Source organism: Lepisosteus oculatus, chromosome 5 (assembly GCF_040954835.1).
Source record: "Lepisosteus oculatus isolate fLepOcu1 chromosome 5, fLepOcu1.hap2, whole genome shotgun sequence".
NCBI lineage: Eukaryota > Metazoa > Chordata > Actinopteri > Semionotiformes > Lepisosteidae > Lepisosteus > Lepisosteus oculatus.
This window is the reverse complement of record NC_090700.1, coordinates 49,325,449-49,344,658: the sequence shown is the minus strand read 5'-3', so window position 1 is coordinate 49,344,658 and position 19,210 is coordinate 49,325,449. Positions and strand designations below refer to the sequence as shown.

Genomic DNA, 19,210 nt, shown 5'->3' with positions numbered 1-19,210 from the left:
GGCTTGATTTGAAAACATCAAATGAGTCAGCATTTTTAATAAGGTCAGGAAGAGTATTTCAAAGTTGCTGCTGAAAAGGGTCATTCCCCTAACATACGATGTGAAACAACAGGGAATTCTGAACTCATGGCTGCTTAATGTGCACTAAACTCTGTGACAAACTGAGACACACTGACACAATGCCGATCTGCACTGTGTTATAGTGGAGCACTGTACTTTCAGAGGCCCAGCTGGCCAATTTAGTTCTGAAAGCTGTTTGGTCCCATGTGTTAGGCGGCTGTCACAAGCTCTACTGCTATCTATAGCCAGGGCTATTTTTATATTTGTTAACAAAAAACACAGTAAGCGAACACACTTGGGACTGGACAGATTTGATTCCCTGGGAAATGTCTGGGAGCGAAAATTAAGGTTTTCATTTTTCTAATCCTGCACAGGTACATTTTTAAAGGGGTTATTTATCCATTCTTGGCAGGGAAAAGAAAACTAAATCTCTGTTAAGTATAATGAAGCTCTCAGGCGGCTGCTGGCTTGTCCGAAAGGGAAACTGAGACGTCGAGTCTAGGCGCAGAAGAGCACTGATGGCCAGCGTGCATGTGAGAGTGGAACAGAGTCGGTTTACTGTTGACAAGGCCTTGCTTACACAAAACTGTGAGTATTTCCGAGCGCTTTTCGAGTCAGGGATGAGAGAATGCCAGCAGGAGGAAATTTACTTAGGAGGACTAAGCACTACAGGATTCAAAATCACACTTGAGGTTCTGGCAGGTGGCCGGCCCATACTGGACTGCGATGAGATAGTGGAGGCTATAGAATGCGCTGCTTTCTTGCAAGTGGAAAAGCTTGCCAAGCATCTTGTTGATATAATAAATTCTAGCAACTGTCTTGTCATGTACCATGCTGCAGCCACTTACGGCCTGCTGGGCCTGTACCACAGCTCAGCTCTGTTCATCAGAGACATGTATTCCGAATTCCAGGATGACCTGGGCTGTCTGCCCCAAGAGCTTGTCGACTACATCAAGTCCCTCATCCCCAGCAGGTTCGTCGGCGTGGCCAGCCACTCCCCCAGCCTCGAACTTCTCCAAGACCCGTCTCGCACAATCTGCTATCTGGACGAAGAAGAGAGGAGATGGAAAAAGCTGACCCATTTACCGGTGGAGGCGAGCACCTCCATGTCGGGTGTCGCTGTCTTGGATAACAAACTGTACATCGTCGGAGGTGTGCGCGGTGTCAATAAGGAGGTGGTGGAGCTTTGCTTCTGCTACGACGCAGAAAATGATTCCTGGAACAGGCTTCCTAGCCCCCAGCAACTACGCTACAGCCTGACGCTGATAGGTCACGAGGATCACCTCTACGCCATTGGAGGGGAGCACGAGAGAACAATCATGTCATCGGTGGAGAAGTACCAGGTGTCAGCAGGCACCTGGTCCTTCACCTCCCAGCTGCCGCGCCCAGCTGCTGGCGCGGCCTGTGCCAAGGCCATGAGCAGGATATTCGTGTGCCTGTGGAAGCCGATGGACACTACGGACATCTATGAGTACGATCCCAGCTCAGAGCAGTGGATCCTCATCACCACACTGATTTTGCAGCAGAGCTACGGCCACTGCATGGTGGCCCACCGGGACAACCTGTACGTGATGCGGAACGGACCCTCGGACGATTTCTTGAGATGCATGATAGACCGTTTCAACATCACAACGGGACAGTGGACGGCTCTGGCCGGGCAGTATGTCAACAGTAAAGGGGCCCTTTTCACTGCGGCGGTGAGGGGGGATTCCGTGTTCACTGTGAACCGCATGTTGACCTTGGTTTATTCGATAGAGCAGACCAAGTGGAAGCCAAAGAAAGAGATGCAAGGATTCCCAAGAAGTGGCTCCATGCAGACATTTCTACTGAGGCTGCCAAGGTCAAGCCAGAAGCTTACCAGTATCTTGGGAGACAGCGACCAAGACTTGGATCTGAACAAGAGCAGTGCTGAACCATAATTGCACAATGCTGCTGCCTTAAGCATGGTTATGTAGGTTAGTTAAAATGTATAGAATTTCTTAGCAGTTTTAACACTGGTGCAGTATTAATTTAAATAATGTGATCTTAGTATGTTAGTCATTTTCTGTGTATTCCATATTTAAAATAGCTCATGCTGGAAGGGGGCAAATACTTTCTCCTCTCACTATATACACAAGAACAGAAAAGTAAACTGGAGCACTTTCAAAATAAGCATCACAAGATTCATGAACTCTATTCACTTTAATGGCATTAGGCTTTCCTGCTGACCACAGTAATAATACTGTCATACTATTTCTTAATGTTTAAAAACACAGTAAATCAGGATAACAGACCCCATTCCCCTGGACTGGTGGATATGTCCACCATGTACTCTGATGGTTTGTACAAGTTCTTCCATTCGCAGTGCTCAGACACTCAGAGCACTTTTTTTTCCTTGGAAAACCTCAAGATCTGTGATCACACTAACTGCTGTGAACGTATTTTTTATGTGCTTGCTCATTTCTGTGATTTGATAAACATCACTGCTTGTTTTCCATGGACACCGAAACAAATGTACTAAACACTTGGAAAAATATGTCTTTAAAAGGTCTTTCCTGTTCCGAGAATAAAAACAGGTCACTTCTAAACCTCAGAGTCCCCAGGGTCAGCATGCCAGAGAAATGTAGATCTGATACTGTAGGCAGGGCGTCGGATACAGGAGCGTGGTAAATAAACACCAAAAACATTTCCACAGGCCTGGACACAGATCATTTTTCACAGGGTTAAAAGTACAAAACATCTGCCTTACTATATTAGGATAAAAAGTACAGAAAGAAAGGTCAGTGCTGAGGTTACTCCTTTTTTGCTTCCAAGATTATCTAAAATGAGAAAGAAACTTCAAACAGGAGATGTGTGGTCTTGAGCTGCACAGGTCGCAGTTCTAGTGAGCAGTTGGTGTTCCTGTTCGTACCATTTGAAAGACAAAGGAGGTAGTTGTAGTTCTTTAAGTTTAAAGTGTAGGGTCACGCTGTAATCTGGAAGGGGAAGAAAACACGATGAAGTCCTGCCGTGTTTTCATCTTGATCCCAAGCCCAGGCATTTTAATTGGCAGTTACTGAAACCATAAGAATCCCCTCCATTCAGCCATTAGGAGTTACTGTACTGTATACTGTAAATTGCTTTCAGGTAAAATGCAAAAGAATGTGATTTTAATCAAGTACAGGTTTTTCACTTCACTTCTCAGATATTCAATCGTAGCAATGCTGCCAATAAATTCCTCTCTCCGGGATAAACCACGCTGGAGACGTCCCCTGCAACACTAATATGGGTTTTATTAATTGAAGGTTGATAAAAGAAAAGCCATCACAAATTTTATCATCCTCATACATACCTAGTCTATCATCGCAAGATAAGAATCTCTAATAGATGCCAAGTTCATTCCTCCTTTTGATGTCCCTTGTCACTCTGACAATTAAATAAAACTTGGTTTGGTTCCCAGTTCACCTCTCGTTTGAATACAGCCCATCCTCACACAATTCTCCAGTGCAAGAACCACAGAAGGGTACAGTGTGCCAGAGGATCAACATTTTTGCAAGCGCACTAAAACCGGAGCTTGTGTGTCATCACATGGGAAATGTTAAAGAACCCAGTAGCCAAACATCACAAAGAAAAACAAAAATATTGTTTTAATAAACATTTTTCTGAGGTTCATTAAAACAAAATAACTTCAAACCACATATTTTCTTGCTTGGAAAAGAATGATTTCTAATTCACCAGAAATACACCAGATGCATATATAGTGGTGTGGATTGTAATTCCAAGATAGGTTCACATCCAGAAAGATGGAGTTATCAGCCACAAACACAAGTCGCAAGATTTTCAAATAACAGCCAACGAACTAGGTAGGACGTCTTTGCAAAAAGGCAAAACAAAAAGGTTAAAATTCAGCAACATTGTTAGACTTGAGTACTTGAATCCACCTTCGTAAACAAGGACAAAGATGTCGGTAAAATGCCTGAGTAGAAGAATGTCGGTGAATAAAGACGCTAAGTGCGCAGCGTGTTTAAGACATGTACAGGTGACTGGTGTGCCCTCCTCACTCCACGCGTGTCATCAGCTCTTCCAGCGCCGTCTCCCTATGGTTCCCGTGGACTAGCAGAACCTCCTTGATTGCGTTTTGCTGGAAGCCCATCTCGTTAAACTGAGCCAATAAGTGCAGGAACTCCGCAGCCTGGCAGGGGTAGAAAAAGAAAAAAAATAACGCTCTTCACTATTCAGGCGCTATTTGAATCATGATAAAAAGCTCGATAAAGGCTTTTCATTTGTACAGTGATTGTATTGAACATTGTCTCCAAGTAGGTACAGAGCAGCTTGGAATCTACTGCATCAAGAAAAAGAAACGGTCCTCAGTTTAGGACAACCAATTTGTTTGCCAGAATTTTTTACAATTATTACTTCTTCCAGAATCCTGCGTGCTGCTATCAATCCAGTTCAGCCCTAAATCAGGACTAAAGGGGATAGTAATAGGCCACAGCAAACACTTTCACATCATAACTGATGCAGCTCACAATTAAACACTGACAAAAACAAAAATGTTCTCCTTTTTGTTGAAAATGTGCATTTTCATTATCTAAACCAGTGGTGCTCTCTTGTTACTATGTAACTTGGACAGAATCAACAACGAAATGTATGTTTGCATTAAAGAGGTGCTGGTATATTAGGTGGGACACTGAGAACTACCCTGTTAGAAAAATGAACTAATCACTGGTTCAATAGGTGAGGACATACAGAGGACATACAATATATGCTAAGGCACTTTGGGACAGCAGTACTTGTTCTTTAAATCATAGAAGACAAAGAAAGATATAGGTATCATTAAGCTGTTATTATTACTGCTTATTTCCTATTGATTTAACAATCTTCTTGCCTGGAGCTGGTTTGAAAAATACACACAGAATTCCACTGGAAATAAGCCAAACCAGTGTAGCACAGTAGCACAATGGTTAGCACTTTCTGCCTTGTAGAGTTGGGCCTGGGTCCAATTCCGGACCTTGGGGTCTGTCTGTGTGGAATTTGTATGTTCTCCCCATGTTCACATGGGTTTCCTCTGGGTGGTCCCCCAGAAGACATACTGGTATGTTAATAGGCAGCTGGGAAAACCGAGCCTGGTACTGTTTGTGTCTGTGTCTGCCCTTCGATGGACTGGTGCCCCAACCAGAGTGTATCATGCTTTCCACCCACTGCTTTCTGGGATAGGTTCTGGCTTCTCCACGATCCTGAAGTGGAAGATGTGGCTGGAAAATGGATGGATGGATAAACTATACCACTTTTCCCAGACACCAGACCAAGTACCAGTTGCCCAAAGAAATAATGATGTCACAGAGGACAATCACCTTTGTCTCACAGTTCTGGAACATCTCCAAGGCTTCCTCGACCTGCGCTTCTTCAAAGCCATGTTTGCACAGCCGGTCACAGGCCACCAGGTAATTCAAGACCTGCAGATATCGAAAGATACGGAGGTGCAAAGGAGTCCAGTGAGAAAGGAACATCAGCTTGTCCCTTCCTTAGTAATAGTGGTTTTGTAAAACTATGGAACATACAACATTTAATAAAAGGTTTCAGAAGAGTTGCAGGGCCCCAAACAAAAGACCATAAGAGAAAAAAGATTTCCATTTTTTTGTGATGTATTTAAAATATTCTTTAAAATATAGCCTTAAAATAAAACAGTGTTGAGGATAAACAAAAATAATTAATCAGAAAAAGAAGTCATTTGAAACCATGTATAGAAAATAGAGCAGTGCACAATCACATTTCTGTAGAAGATAGAAAGCATTATCCTGATTTACAAGATCAAAAGCTGAAAGGTTAAGACCTCTGATTATCCCTGCTGTACCATCTGCCAGCTCTCTGTGGGATCACTGACTTTTAAGGGATTGAGTGAAGGAGTTTTTAAAGTTCAGCGTACCTTCCCAAACCCTCTGGTGCTGAAAACATGTCATTATCTACGCTCAATAAATAAGAAGTACATTTCAAAACAGGCCCCTGTTAATCTTGTTCTAAGATAAGTAATGCAATTTTTCCCCCCCTGTAAGCACTTTATCATTTTGAACATTCCAAAGCTCTTGATGAAGTGCTTTCTAGGCTGCTGGTTGCCTCTTCGAGAAAAAAAAAAAACACGTTTTAAAAGATCTTAATCAAAAGTAACCATTTTTCTTCGTACAAAAAAACCCCAGAATGTCTCGTGAAACACCGACTTTGAAGGGCTTGAAAAAATGCACAATATTGTTCTGGCAAACTGGGAATGCCTAGAGGAGCCAGCTGCCTCCTGCGCAACTCTGCTAGTCTCTGTGATGCCACCCTGATTCTGCTGCAAGACACCGAGCAGTCCTTCAGTGTGCTTCCAGAAAACCTTCCCAAGAGCCTCGCAATCGGCCACATGACTCATTCACTCTCACGGACGCAGGGATGTGCAACACTGAGAACAAGATAATAAATTCCAGAGTGTGGAAAGCTGAGGAGTCTGGTGTCTATGTTCTTTTCACAGATGGCCAGCCCTGGGTTTAGGCCAAAAGGCTTTTGTCCTCAGTCCAATGAGGATAAACCCCGTGGTCCAATCAGAGACACTGGGTATGAGGCGGCATTTCAGGACATTTCAGTACTCTCTCAAAGTGCCATAATGCGAGTCATGTTATAGAAAAATGTATACAACCGGCACCCGAGTTTGTTTTTTTTAAGCTAGCAAACACCTTCACTTAGTAGGGGTGTGTTGACATAATACAGCAGTAACTAAAACCACCTATCAGATCAATGGGGTTTTCTTTGGATAGGTTAGGGGAAGCGAGGGACATTAAATCCATGTTAAACTTTCCATGAATGCCTATATGAGTACGTTTTCACATTCGCTCCTTGGCAGATACTAACTACGCAACTTGGTAACACTGTGCCTGTGATTTCAGTGTAACGTCCTGGTACATAAACTCTGTAAATAATCATCTGGAACTACGGATTAAGAATGATAGAACTTTCCTTCAATGTGACAAAAAACCCGAGGGGGGCAGAGGGACTTGGCAGATGTAGCTCCTGTTGGGAATAACTGAACTGCACTCCCACAGTACAGGATGTTAGCGTGCTGCTCCGGCCCCTGGGGAGCAGGGGGCTCTCCTGCTTCATATACAACTGTTTATTTTCCAAAGGAGGCCGGTTTAGCATTCTATTTCGCCTGCTCTCGGCACCTCGGCAGTGGAAGAGTTAACGTTTGCCGCAAAAGCAGGAACCGACCTGTTCCAGGCTCTGCCGGCCTGTCTTCTGCAGGGCCCAGATGGCTCGGCGCAGGGAGTAGCCCTGGTCAGTGATGGCTTCCAGCAGCTCCTGCTCCTCGGGGCTGAGCGCTGAGAGCAGCTCTGCAGAGGAGTCTGGGATGGCTCTGTGGGAACTCAGGGGTCGAGCCACCGAAGGAGGGGGCGGGAGGCAGGAGTAGGGGCTCAGGGACTGCGGAGCAAACAGAGGACACAGCGTCAGAGGCGTGGCAGCCAGGGCAGGCTGGACCGGGAGCCTGTGAGATGGACAGGCTTTGATACCGCTGCTTGTCCAAGAGCTTTCTGGGAAAGCCATTCCAAGGATGTTTCGCTAAGGGTGCTGTCTGTGCCAGCGTCCATATTACAAAACTCAGGGTTAAAAGACTGTGACTTTGTCTATGTTAATGAGATTAGCAAAGGGGAACATTATTCCAAGATGAATAGCATTACCGTTTTTAGGAGCTGTGAAGGGATCAGGTTATTCCAGCACTTCATTTAAAAAAAAGACCTCTGAAAGCATTTATTTCCTTAACTTCCCCAGTTTCTTAATACAAAAAACCCCAGTCAGGTTGCTTTATCGCACAGAACTTTGTTGCTAGTATGTACATACATGATTCCAAGACCTAAGTATAAAAAAAGAGAAAAGCATTTGAGAAATGCGGCTGAACTCCAAAGTATCAGAAATCTTTAATTAGAGCAATTTTCTTCCTCGGTTTGTGGATATATAGCCAAGGAACAACAACATTCCACTGCCAGAACAGTTTAGCATTCTAGAGGACAGCAGAGTTACAGATTTCCTCATACTTGAGAATGTTTCAAATACATTATACACTGACAGCAAAGATCTCTCCCATTTATAGTGAGGTCAAGCTCACTATAAATAGTAAGCTCTGCCATTTTGATCCAGCTGTTTTTTAAAAATAACTCATTAAATCAGTTTCACTTATTTTCTGTAACGGGTCTGCACAAATTTCCTGCTTCATTCCTCAGTTTCTGTCCTATCCTCCTATTGTTTCTCCTCCACAAACAGACTCACAGGGCGATGAGTCTTCTATAGTTCTCAGTATAAATTTACTATCAGATTGGTGGAAAAGCAGGTTAAACCAACGCCTTCTCGGGACTGTAGACTCTTTACATCCACGTCTTCCTTTGCCTCCCATTCAGAGGGAAATGTAGCTTTTCTTCAGGGCACAGTAGTGATGCAGGTCGGCGTTTTGTTCTGTGAGAAACGAACCCGCACCCACCCGACCCGAGCTAAAATCTTTTTTTTTTTTAACCCGAGCCAGCCTGACCCACGCATCACTAGTGCACGGTGCTTTCCACAGGGCCACTTCCACGACCCCCAAATCCCCCAAAACAAATGATCATTTCCTAATGTTAAGTATGGTTTCCCAAAAGACTTCAGAGGGCGACTTGCGTCTGTTATCAGATGACCTGTAAGCCAAGCCTGGAAAATATATATTACATGTCCTCCAAACGGCAGGGCACCCCTGGAGACAGAGTAGTGAAGTACCCTCCCCGATGTTCCCCCACGAGCTGCTAACACCTCAATTACACGATTGAAGACCTAGTGTTCAGGACTGCTTCAATGGCAAGTGTCTGGCCATTGAGAGACAGAGACTCTTCAGAGAGTCTCCACATGTTTAGTAAATGGGCTTTTAAAAAAAGAACTCCAAAGGAATAAATTATATTCAGAAAATTCGTCTCAGCCAGGAAAGGAGCAAGCAGCAGCCTCTTACCGCCAGCGTCGGCTTGTGGCTCCTGATGGTGGGCACATGGCCCGCCGTGGACGGCCGGGGCTGGAGGTGCGCGGAGGGGGGCGAGGAAGGCGGCTGTGGAGTGAGGGAGTAGTTTCGGCCGACCTGGCCCAGCGGGTGCAGCCTCCTCTTCGGCCGTCTCTGGCCCTGGCACTGAGGGCTGCCCACCCTCCGCCGGTCCAGGCCCAGGCCCGGGGACTGCCTGGGGTCGAGACAGGAGGACGAGGAGGAGCAGGAGGTCAAGGAGCTCTTCCTCTGCCTGGCCGCGAGGCCGGGAGAGGGCAGGTTAGGGAGGTGCGGAGACGAGCCGGGGCGGAAGTCCCTCAGGCCCGGGAGCTGCAGCCGCAGGAGCGAGGAGCCGCGGCGGGGCTCCGTCGCGCACGCAGGCCTCAGGGGGCGGTCCCCGTCCGAGGAGGAGTCCTCGTCATCCTCCGAGTAGCCGTCGTCGCCCTCGGAGTCCGAGATGATGAACTTCACCCGGGGGTGCAGGCACCTGATGTCGGCGGCGCTCAGGCTGTGGCTCCGCTGGCGGGGGGCGGGGGACCCCGGCTCGCTCCTCCGGCGGCTCAGCATCAGCCAGTACGGCGGGCAGGAGGGCTGAGTCTCGCAGGGAGGGCAGGGGCCGCCCAGATGGTCATTCTGCAGCCCCTGCAGGACCCAGCGCTCCAAACCGAAGTCGTACTGCAGAAGAAACGGGAGAAGATGGAACAAAACTGTCTCTTGAGGTCCATCCGATGACCTTGCTGATCACATAAACCACCGCCTCGTGAAAGATGATCGCCAGAGCAGCTCCCCTCTTATCTCATCACGTGCATCACGTTTGGCAAACGTTTCTTAAAACCATTGCCGCCCTGCTGAGATTGCAATCAACAAACTGCATTTCCTTACATTACACCGAGTCATTACTCTCTGCCCAAATCGTGATCACCATCTTGGAGGTAACTAAAACCAGATGAATGTTGTTTTCCTTGTCTAGAAGATGGATTCAGAATTTCCCAGAGACACCAGTGACAGAAACTCTACACTGCGCTGCGCTTTTTCTCATGGCTTAAACATTTTCATGCTTCTCACTTTTCTATTTAGATATGTACCAAGGTTTTGTGTTTTTTTTTTGCCAAACTGGGTTTATTGTTTTTGGAAAGGTTAGCTGCATTATAGTATTTGAAACATTTTGCTGTCCAACGAAGGAGACTGGATAATTTAAACAAAAATTAAGCTTCAATAGTCATATTCCTAAAAAAGGAGTTTTTAGGCCTTGTTATAATTAAACTATGAAACATAACCTGGGTTTAACAGTGTAATGGAGTATGTGATGAAAAGATAAATGGTGTTTTTTTAGGCCTGTCCCAATAAACCTAACCCTTATCAAATAAAGTGTGTTGTTCCAGGTCATTCTGAGTATTGGATAAACAGATCTACAATGCCATCTAATGTTGGTGCTCCACATGTCAAATGTCCAGCTGCACGCTATTTAAGGAAAAGCAAGAGCGGCATTCTGATCTCAGCATTTACTCCTGATTTGAAAAACAAAAATTGCATAATAAGCTCCATGGCAACAGTTGTGCTACTGCCATTGGTCTCAAGGAACAACTACAGCATGAAGTAGCTGGAGTTTAAGAGACACTTGTGAAAGATCAGGGGAGTTACATTTTTAAATAACTATGTCAGTGTCGTTACATGATATCATTATTATGGTACATGAGGTTGCGTGGTGAAATCGTAACTCGAAATGAAAATGACTTGGCAGTGTTATTGCAATAGGAAGCCTGATTTGTGAATTCTGCAGAGCCAAGGGTCTAAGGGAAACAGGAGCAGAAGTGATCATTATTTTAGTTATGGGAGAAGTATAAGACATTTACAGACTTTAATGCCCTCTAATTCTGATTCTGTGGGTAGGCAGCATGGTGACACAGCAGTTAGCATTGCTGTCTTGCAGGTCAGGGACCCCGAGTTCAATAACTGGGCAGCTATCTGCATTGAGTTTATATGTTCTCTCAATGTTCACATGGGTTTCCTCCCACAGCCCAAAGGCATGCTGGGATGTTAATTGGCTTCTGGGAAAATTGGTCCTGGTGCGTGTACAGTATGTGCCCTACGATACATTGGCGTCCTGTCTGGGGTGTGTCCTTTTGTTTGCTGGGATAAGCTCTGATTCCCCGATACCCTGTATTGGGTAAAGCGGTTAGAAAATGGATAGTTTCACAGCAGGGCAAGGCCTGACCCAATTAAGCAGTAGCTACAGCAAAACATAATGTGCACACTTGTGGAAGTTTAACATGTATAAAGCAAGTAATCATACTGAATCATACTGAAGCTGGATGGGTTAACGAAGAGATCCGTTAATCCACTGTGGCTGGAGGGTGGGAGCTGTGTGCTCACCTGGGTTTGCTGCAGGATTTGAATGTCATCTGGGATGTTGAGTTCAGGGGCAGAAACTAACTGCACCTCTTCCAGTGGCTCATCCAAAGACCCAGCTGGGATCTTAAAAGGAACTTCCTCCAGACAGTTCATTCTTCTTTCTGAATGAAATGGATTTTAAACGATAACAGAAAACTACAGGTCACAAATCCCAAATGACTCCTCATCTATGGACTTAGGATCTTATAACACATCCCCTACTTACTCGTATTTTAAGAGTACGTGTCTACATTTTAGCAAAAAATGACACTTTATGACAAATATAGCTAAAATAGGCCTCTCACTGATATGTTAAGCAACATGCATGTTTTGCAAATGCATCATATGGACAGCTTCTATGCATTTACTGATCCCTTTTCTCTTTTTGCATCATTAAACAATATTTTCTAACTAGTTTTTTTAATTATTAAAATACAGAATAGCTGCAGTGGAGGAAAGGTATACAATGTGACCACCACAGGTGTCTTTGAGGAAAAACCAATACACACCTGCAATCCTCATTTCTTTTTTCAGTCAGATTCCTTCTAGCTCCGAATTGTGCTAAACGTCAGTGTGCCGAATGTGAAGGACATTCGACCCTGCTGCTTAAAGGAGCAAAGCCGAACCAGTCTAGGGTTCTGGGCATGTTTCTTTACTTCTGTTTACTAGTTACACAATCCCAACCTGGGAACAGCCAGACAATAAATGGATTAGGGATTACCAGACTTCTCTAAAGCACTCTAAGGCACTCACTGTCCTTCAGGCATATGGAAAACAGCCAGTGAGCACTGTTTCCAATGGTCTGACAGCCACAGGATAGGCCCTGGGCAGCTGTGTGTTTATGTCACCAGTAAACCCTTCCATCTCTGCAGCACCTGGTCTGTGGGACAAGAGGCTTCATGCACATTGTCACTGTTCCCTGGCCACATGCCAGCAGCTAAATCACTCATGGGATACGCATTTTAAATACACGTTTTGGAAGCCTAGGCTATTGTGCTTTAAGCACCAACTGCCTTATAATTTGCTGTCCAGTTTAAATCTTTTTTTGGCATTTGAATTAATCCAACCAAAAGAAGAAACAAAAAAAAACAAACCAGTTGATTGTACCCTTAATTGTTTTAGTGTAATGCTTAGCTTAGATATTATTTTATATCACTTATTTCCACAAGTGTTTTAAAGTCCAGAATCTGGACAGAACAGTTGAAAGTCAGTTTAGTAGCATGTTGGAGTATTTTAGAACCATCTAGATTCTTAAAAATAGAAAATAATGAAAGTACTCAGAAAGGGTAGGGCTGGAACACTGTTGTATTAATCCTAATGAATATAAAAGAAACCCTTGCTTTGGGAATTATCTGGTTGAGGATGTAATTTGTGGCTATCTGAAAATAAGTTAGGAGAAGCAAATGTTCTATGATTAAATAATTATGGGTATATTTAATTTAATTTGTGCACTTACTAGAAAATAAATCACCTCCACTACGGTAACATAGCTTAAAATACTATGCCATTATCCAGAAAGCATACCTGGGGAGATATAATTCAATGTTTCCTTCCTCAGAAAGAATGCTGAGAAATGTACCGAAGCATATGGATACATACTAAACAAATAATACACATCAGTTTCTACTCTAGATTAAAAGTTTAATTAAAATTACTACCTTCACCTTTTTACAAAAACAAAGTATTGTATCTAACCACACTTGGGAATTAGAATATCTTCAATAGACTCCTTCCAGAAAAAAATAAGAACGCAACAATCTCAGAAATACAAGTTTCTTCTTCTTTCTTTCAAATCTCTTGCCAGCTATGCTCACCAGCTAATATCATCTTGGAGGCAAGATGTGGCAAGACAATAATGATCAGTTTTGCATGCCAAAATTAAGTCTCTTTCCATTCTTAATTAAAAAATTCCAAGGTTCTCGGGAGATTAGATGATGATCCATGCCCATACTACATGCCAAAAATAACACATACAATTCTCCGGCAAGTCATGATTCTCCAGGAGTTGGCGGTCATGAGGCTCTTAAGAAGAACTCACCTGTATTTTTCTAAGAGAAGTCCTTGCTGTTGAAATCTTCTGAGGTATTTGAGCTTGAAAGTGCTACACAGCCGGTTATTCAGACTGGATGATGTGCCTGGAATCAGCGATGACACCTTCTAATTCTCTGAAAACCCATTAATCCCCTGACATAACAGGATATCTAGCGTCGTCTGTTTACCAGCAACAACACATGGTGAGGGGAAGGACTCCACTTGGGAAATAACGCTGGGTAATAACCAAAGTTAACACGTTAACTTAAACAAGCAGATCAGAAAACGTCACTTGTTTTGCAAAAATGTACTGTAAATTCTGAATGATCGTACAGTGAGACTGTACCCTCCTTGTACTGTAATACCCAAACAATATTGTGTGACAGTCAAAATCAAACTAAAGCTCCCAATCATAGTATGTGGTGTTATAAAACATGACAAGTTTATCAAGTGGCTCTCTTTTTATTTACAAAAATAAATATATAAAATGTCCCACTGCTAAAAGAAAATAACAAATGGCACACATCTATAACACATTTCACTGCAGAAAGACATAATAAAGCAGAATCCAGAACTGATACATTTCTGGAGAAAGAGTTGAGTTTTGTACCAGACTGGGACATTTCTATTTTGCACTGAGAAGGCTGGAAGTCCATCTGTTCTTTACCGGACTAGGCTCAGAGCTGTACAGAATGTATGGTGAGGATCGTGGTATCCCAGGCAATGTCACATGTCAGGCCAGTCTCTCTGAACGTCGTGATTCAGGGGTTCAGTCGGCCTTGACCAGGGCGGTGGCCCACACTTCATCTGAGGGTGGCTCTGGTAGGACCCAACCATGAGGGATGAAGCTGCCATCCGGATGTCCTACAGGAACCAGATACTGATCCCATTCCCTCCTGGGGGAAAAGCAAAGGACAGACACAGCAGAAAGAAAACTCCCATCAGTCAATAAAGAAGAGGAAATCATTTCAGATGAATTTTGATAAAATCAGAATTCACGTTTTTCATCACCTTCAAATTCATGACAAAGAAATGTCAACATTCTCTCTAATACAACAAATAAGCACTTACTCAAAATAGAACTTATATAAAGTTTTAAAATAATACATGATGAGGGAAGGGATAGCTACCCGCTTAAAGTATTAATGGCAGTGAGCAGGAAACCTACAGTATAATACATAAATTATAATTCCAGTAGCTATATCTCCCTGCAAATCACAGCTGACAACCCACTGGGCCTAAGTAGGCGAGAGCATGGCCAGTACCTGAATGGGAGGCTACGTGGGAAAGCTAAGGTTGCTGTTGGAAAAGGTGTTAGTAAGACCAGCAGGGAGTGCTCACCCTGCGGTCTGTGTGGGTCCTATTTGCTCAGTATAGTAATGGGGACACTACTGTAAGAAGGTGCCGTCCTTCGGATGAGACGTAAGACTGTTGTAAACCCGAGGTCTTTGTATGCTACACATTGGTGGAGGAGGAGCGGAGTCCCCATTACCTGTAAAGTGCTTTGAGTGGTTTCCAGAAAAGTGTAAGTATATTATTGGCAGTAGTAGAATAAATGTCTCTAATGAGATCCTCCAACCAAAGAAAACTGGATGGTTATCGTTTCAGAGAATGATGAGATGGGAAAACTACCCTATTAGTTGAGACTCCAGAAGGAGGTCTTTGAGAGATATTGGGAGAGGCAGATTATTTTTACTTTACAATAATAATATTCAGTTTATGTTTCTGAATGTTCCTTTTCATCTTCCCTCCTTTCTCCCTAGCTCTGCACCCTCTGTTGAATCTGGAAAGAATGCTAATTAGAAGACTTTATACTTGCTCATATTTGCAATACTCTATATTTTCTGATATTCTAGCAATTTTATTTCTGATAATAAATATGAAAAAACAAATGTTAAAGTAATGCCATGAATGGCAATACAAATGCAACTTCTTAAAATCATTTGCTCCTTTCAAGGTAAAGTGAAAGTTTTTCTTGAAATGCGTAAGTACAGTGCAAAAACAAAAAACCCAGACCAGTCCAAAGCACAAAGAAAATGTGACATCAGTTACCTTATCTGTATCAGGGCATGTAAAGAATGCTCTGCCTGCAAGTAGTACTGTCGGAATGGCTGGACAGGATGCTCTGGATGCATCTCAGCTGTAAAATAATGACAAGACTCAAGTCCTTTACTCCCGGTCACTCCAACACCCCAGTTTCCCTTAAAATCCATCTTAAGCAAAAATGTTAAGAGGAAATAACAAAAAATGAATTATACTGAATTTTTTTTAATTAAATTGCCCCCCTAAATGATGAAAAGTACTATGACTAAAACCAGTAAAATCTCAGGAACTTCATTCAAGGAATACCTTAAGAAATCATAGCCTAAAAATATGTGGATTGCAATCAAAATTCCTCTATGTTTGATTTCTTTGGGAAGGTGGAAAATTAACCCACACACACACACACTAACACTACTTTCTCAAACACAGTGTGGGAATTAAACACCTGCAACTGAAATATTCTCAGGATTTCTCTTCCCCAGGTTCATGCCGAGTTACCTGACTCTCCAAACAGCATGGCCTCCACCTCCCGCTTCCGTTGCAGAAGCTTCTCCTTCTCCTTTTTCTGCCGCTTCTCCTGCTCCCTCTTGCGCTCCTCCTCTTGCTCCCCCTCCAGCATGACCCTCAGGGCCTTCTCCTCCGCGCCGTACACCGCCGTGCGCTTCCTGATCAGAGCCCGCAGCCTGGCCAGGTGCCCCTCGAAAACCTCGTCCGCTTCCTTCTCGGGATATATTCCTGCACAGCAGTACAACCGCATGAAAGATGAGCGCTGGGGACTAGTCACGGAATGTTATAAACACGCAGGGTTGTTCTGGGCTACACTCATCTGCGGATTTTAGCAGTGGTTTGTGACTTTAGGAGATAGGTCCACCAACAGCACTGCTCAATATTACTTAAACTTTACATGCAACCTCCTAATTGTTCCACGACAATAATGTTATATCACCACAGAACACAAAGGGATTAGAGGTGTGCTGAGGTAATGGGAACTTGAGGAACGACATGTATCTGTCCAGGTTATAAATACACATGCCAAGTGCTGAGTCCATGAATACACGTATGCACTTCATAATCTGGACACGCCAGCTGTCTGCCCACAACAAACTGCCCTGCGTTAGTCTCCGTTCTGGGGGGCACTCTAGTGCCGTGACTGGGTTGCGTTCACCTTTCCTGGCCGCCGCCTCCTTCCTCAGTTTGCGCAGTTTTTCCAGGGAGCGCAGAATGTCCACCATTCTCTTGCAGTCTGCCTGTTTCTTTCTCACTTCGGAGAGCACACTGTCTGCTGCCGCCTTCAGCTCCTGCTCCTGTTGTGAACACAAAGGAAAGAGCTCTTAGTGGTACAACTTTGATTATGTTCATCGCCGGTGATATTAAGGCTTGGAGTGAACTGATAAAAAAAAAAGATTCCTCCTTCGAGCTCCTTGTTTCGGCAACAATCTAAGCAGAACCTGGTTGATACAAAAGTTAAAACAGAGAAAAGTGTATAACAGGAAAGCTGCTCTTTAATTTCCTTTAAAAGTTCATAGAAAAGCTTCCCTACAGAGCTCCTTTCATGCACCCTTTGGAAATGCATTAATACATGTCAATTACTAAATGCAACTGATGTAACCTAGACCCCCTAGGGGGACATGGCAAGGGTCACCAGTACATAAATCAGTATCAGTAACAGAAGCAGAAACTTGGATCTTTTAAGATCCACAAACAAGGGCCCCGTCTTGCCACTTGACAGCTGCTCACAGATCTTATGTGGAACAAAAACCCCCAAAGCTGTGGTGGCTCTGCTGCTTTAAAAGGGCCCAAAACGACTTCTTGCTCAGCAGTAGTTACCCTCTTTTTCTCTTCAACCTCCTGGATGCGCTTCATTCTCCATTTGTCTATGGCCGCCTCCCTCTCGGCGGCTCTTGCTTCCTCCTCCTGCTTCTCCACCAGTCGCTCTCGGCTTTTCTGCCGCTGCCTGCTTCTTTTTTTACTGATCGTCGCCAGCTTCCTCTTGACTCTCTCGATGCGGGCTGAATCGGTTAGAAGATGTAATTTCTCCTGAAGCTCGGCTTTCATCTCCAGGGCTCTGGCGTACGACTCGGACCAGAAGCTCTCGTTCTCCACATTTTCTTTGAGCAAGCGGCAAGCCAGGGATAAATCCGAGACGAGCCGAGCCGCGCTGTACAGAACTCCTTTAAACTCCCCAACAGAACAGCCGCTTCCTGCACGCACCGGGTCCTTTTTCGTCACGTTTCTCCTTTTTGTCAAAAACCGTGCAATCCATTGCTCATCTTGCTGTCTTTGTCTGCTTTCGGCATCAGCCGGTGCTTCGAAACCCCTTGCGTAGCCCCCCTCGTCTCTCTCAAAGACGGCCGGATCCCGTCCGCTCCGATACTGCTCTCCCTGCGTTCCGCTGTAATGTCCAGACGGGTTGCGGTCCGGCCGCGACGCGTTTTGAGAAAGTCTGTTCTGGGGGTCATTTGGTCTCTGGCAGCTCAGACCGGAGGTATCCGTCAGCGACGAACCGTGCTGAGCTTGTGGCGGTCTTGCGTGAGAATAAGAGTGAGGGGGGTCTTCGCAGATCCTGTCAAAATGAGAGGTTTCTGGGTTCGGCTGCCACGGGTGTCCGGGCCTCTGTGTGAAGGCCAGCTGTGGCCTGTAGTCCCGCTCCGTGTGTGGCCCGCCAGCGGCACCGCGCTTCGACTCATCCTCAAGCCTGCTGCGAAAATGATCCGGTGCCAAGCCGGGTAAAGGCGGAGGTCTCGCTAAGTCGAAGTCGTTGACCCGGGGCCCGAGGTCTGGTGCGGCACCACTGTAACCCTGGGACTGGGAGAACTGGTATTTGTATGTCTGCTCTTGCCTGCCAGAATCCAGGGCAGGTGGGAAGGCTGACCATTCCGCCTGAACTGCGCTGAATCTTTGATTTCCAGGCGTAATGTGCTCGGGTGGGGGCTGAGACTGCCGGAACGCATTTTGCCCAGACCAAAAACCCGCAACCACTCCGCTGCTTTGCAGTGTCCCTTGGTTCCTTTGTTCCGAGCCCTGAAAAGCTTCAAAATCAGATGGCCCGTATCCCAGGGCATGGGTTGCCCTGGGAAAACTTCCACTCCTCGGGTTGGAGAAGCTGGCTGCCCCCTCCGAAAATCCTGGATTCATTAACGACTGTTGCGGGGGTCTACCAGAAAAATGATGAAATGGTGGCGGTCTGTCCATTTGGCCTCAAACACTAAATGATTATTAATATGTGGAAGTACATATCCTCTCCGAAATCTTTATCTTCATAAACACTGCGATACGTTTAAATAAACTACACACACGACCAAAACACCCTTCGCAAAAGAAGTCGTTAGCAACGACTTCCGTCAAGATGTAGACATGCAAAATGTAATGTTTGAAAAATTGGAGAGCGCCACCTCGTGTTTTGGAAGAGCAGTGCCCGCTCGCTTTTCCCTAAATGAATTGGTGCGTATTTTTACTTATACAATTGCAGTCATTAGAACACAACCTGCCGTCCCATACGTAAACCCAAACCGTTTCAGCTACAAATACACACACTAAATTTCCCAGGGCACATAGTTTCAAAAATAAAATGTAATATTGTTTATACCAGCAAATGGTACTATTATCGACCCTAAACTCAACTTTACACGACTTCCAGTTTGAAACACCACGTCGTCATAGCAACACTGTAGAAAACATCCTGCACTTTAAACATTATAATAAGTCTAA

The 19,210-nt window shown here is 44.6% G+C and overlaps 3 protein-coding genes across 4 annotated transcripts; 1 reads left to right on the top strand and 2 right to left on the bottom strand.

Annotated features, from left to right (window-relative positions):
* Window positions 1-351: 351 nt before the first annotated feature.
* Window positions 352-2,628, top strand: kbtbd13a (kelch repeat and BTB domain containing 13a). The gene has a single exon (XM_006628832.3). The coding sequence runs from the start codon at window positions 579-581 to the stop codon at window positions 1,977-1,979; it is 1,401 nt and encodes a 466-aa protein (XP_006628895.2). The 5' UTR covers window positions 352-578; the 3' UTR covers window positions 1,980-2,628.
* Window positions 2,629-3,639: 1,011 nt separating this feature from the next.
* ubap1lb (ubiquitin associated protein 1-like b) lies at window positions 3,640-13,845 on the bottom strand. Of its 2 annotated transcripts, none has more exons than XM_069190600.1 (6): window positions 13,467-13,845; window positions 11,411-11,550; window positions 9,014-9,712; window positions 7,258-7,467; window positions 5,373-5,474; window positions 3,640-4,210 (listed from the first exon to the last, which is right to left on the bottom strand). In XM_069190600.1, the coding sequence occupies exons 2-6, from the start codon at window positions 11,540-11,542 to the stop codon at window positions 4,076-4,078; spliced, it is 1,278 nt and encodes a 425-aa protein (XP_069046701.1). In that variant the 5' UTR covers window positions 11,543-11,550; window positions 13,467-13,845; the 3' UTR covers window positions 3,640-4,075. The 2 variants fall into 2 exon arrangements, with proteins under 2 accessions (XP_069046701.1, XP_069046700.1); XM_069190599.1 differs by lacking the exon at window positions 13,467-13,845 and adding an exon at window positions 11,938-12,831.
* A 56-nt stretch (window positions 13,846-13,901) lies between these two features.
* Window positions 13,902-19,067, bottom strand: pdcd7 (programmed cell death 7). The gene is made up of 5 exons (XM_069190598.1): window positions 17,330-19,067; window positions 16,668-16,806; window positions 16,001-16,237; window positions 15,512-15,599; window positions 13,902-14,355 (listed from the first exon to the last, which is right to left on the bottom strand). Exons 1-5 carry the CDS (start codon window positions 18,692-18,694, stop codon window positions 14,229-14,231), a joined length of 1,956 nt encoding a protein of 651 aa, XP_069046699.1. The 5' UTR covers window positions 18,695-19,067; the 3' UTR covers window positions 13,902-14,228.
* Between the last annotated feature and the right edge of the window lie 143 nt (window positions 19,068-19,210).

Coding starts and splice junctions, on each gene's coding strand:
- kbtbd13a (XM_006628832.3), top strand. CDS start 579: ATGGCCAGCGTGCATGTGAGAGTGGAACAGAGTCGGTTTACTGTTGAC.
- ubap1lb (XM_069190599.1), bottom strand. Junction 9,713..11,410: donor AAATCCTGCAGCAAACCCAG/GTGAGCACACAG, acceptor TTTCTTCTGCAG/TACGACTTCGGTTTGGAGCG. Junction 4,211..5,372: donor TCCAGAACTGTGAGACAAAG/GTGATTGTCCTC, acceptor TACCCCTGCCAG/GCTGCGGAGTTCCTGCACTT.
- pdcd7 (XM_069190598.1), bottom strand. CDS start 18,694: ATGGACAGACCGCCACCATTTCATCATTTTTCTGGTAGACCCCCGCAA. Junction 16,807..17,329: donor AGGTTGAAGAGAAAAAGAGG/GTAACTACTGCT, acceptor TGTTCACAACAG/GAGCAGGAGCTGAAGGCGGC. Junction 14,356..15,511: donor CATGCCCTGATACAGATAAG/GTAACTGATGTC, acceptor CTTTTCCCCCAG/GAGGGAATGGGATCAGTATC.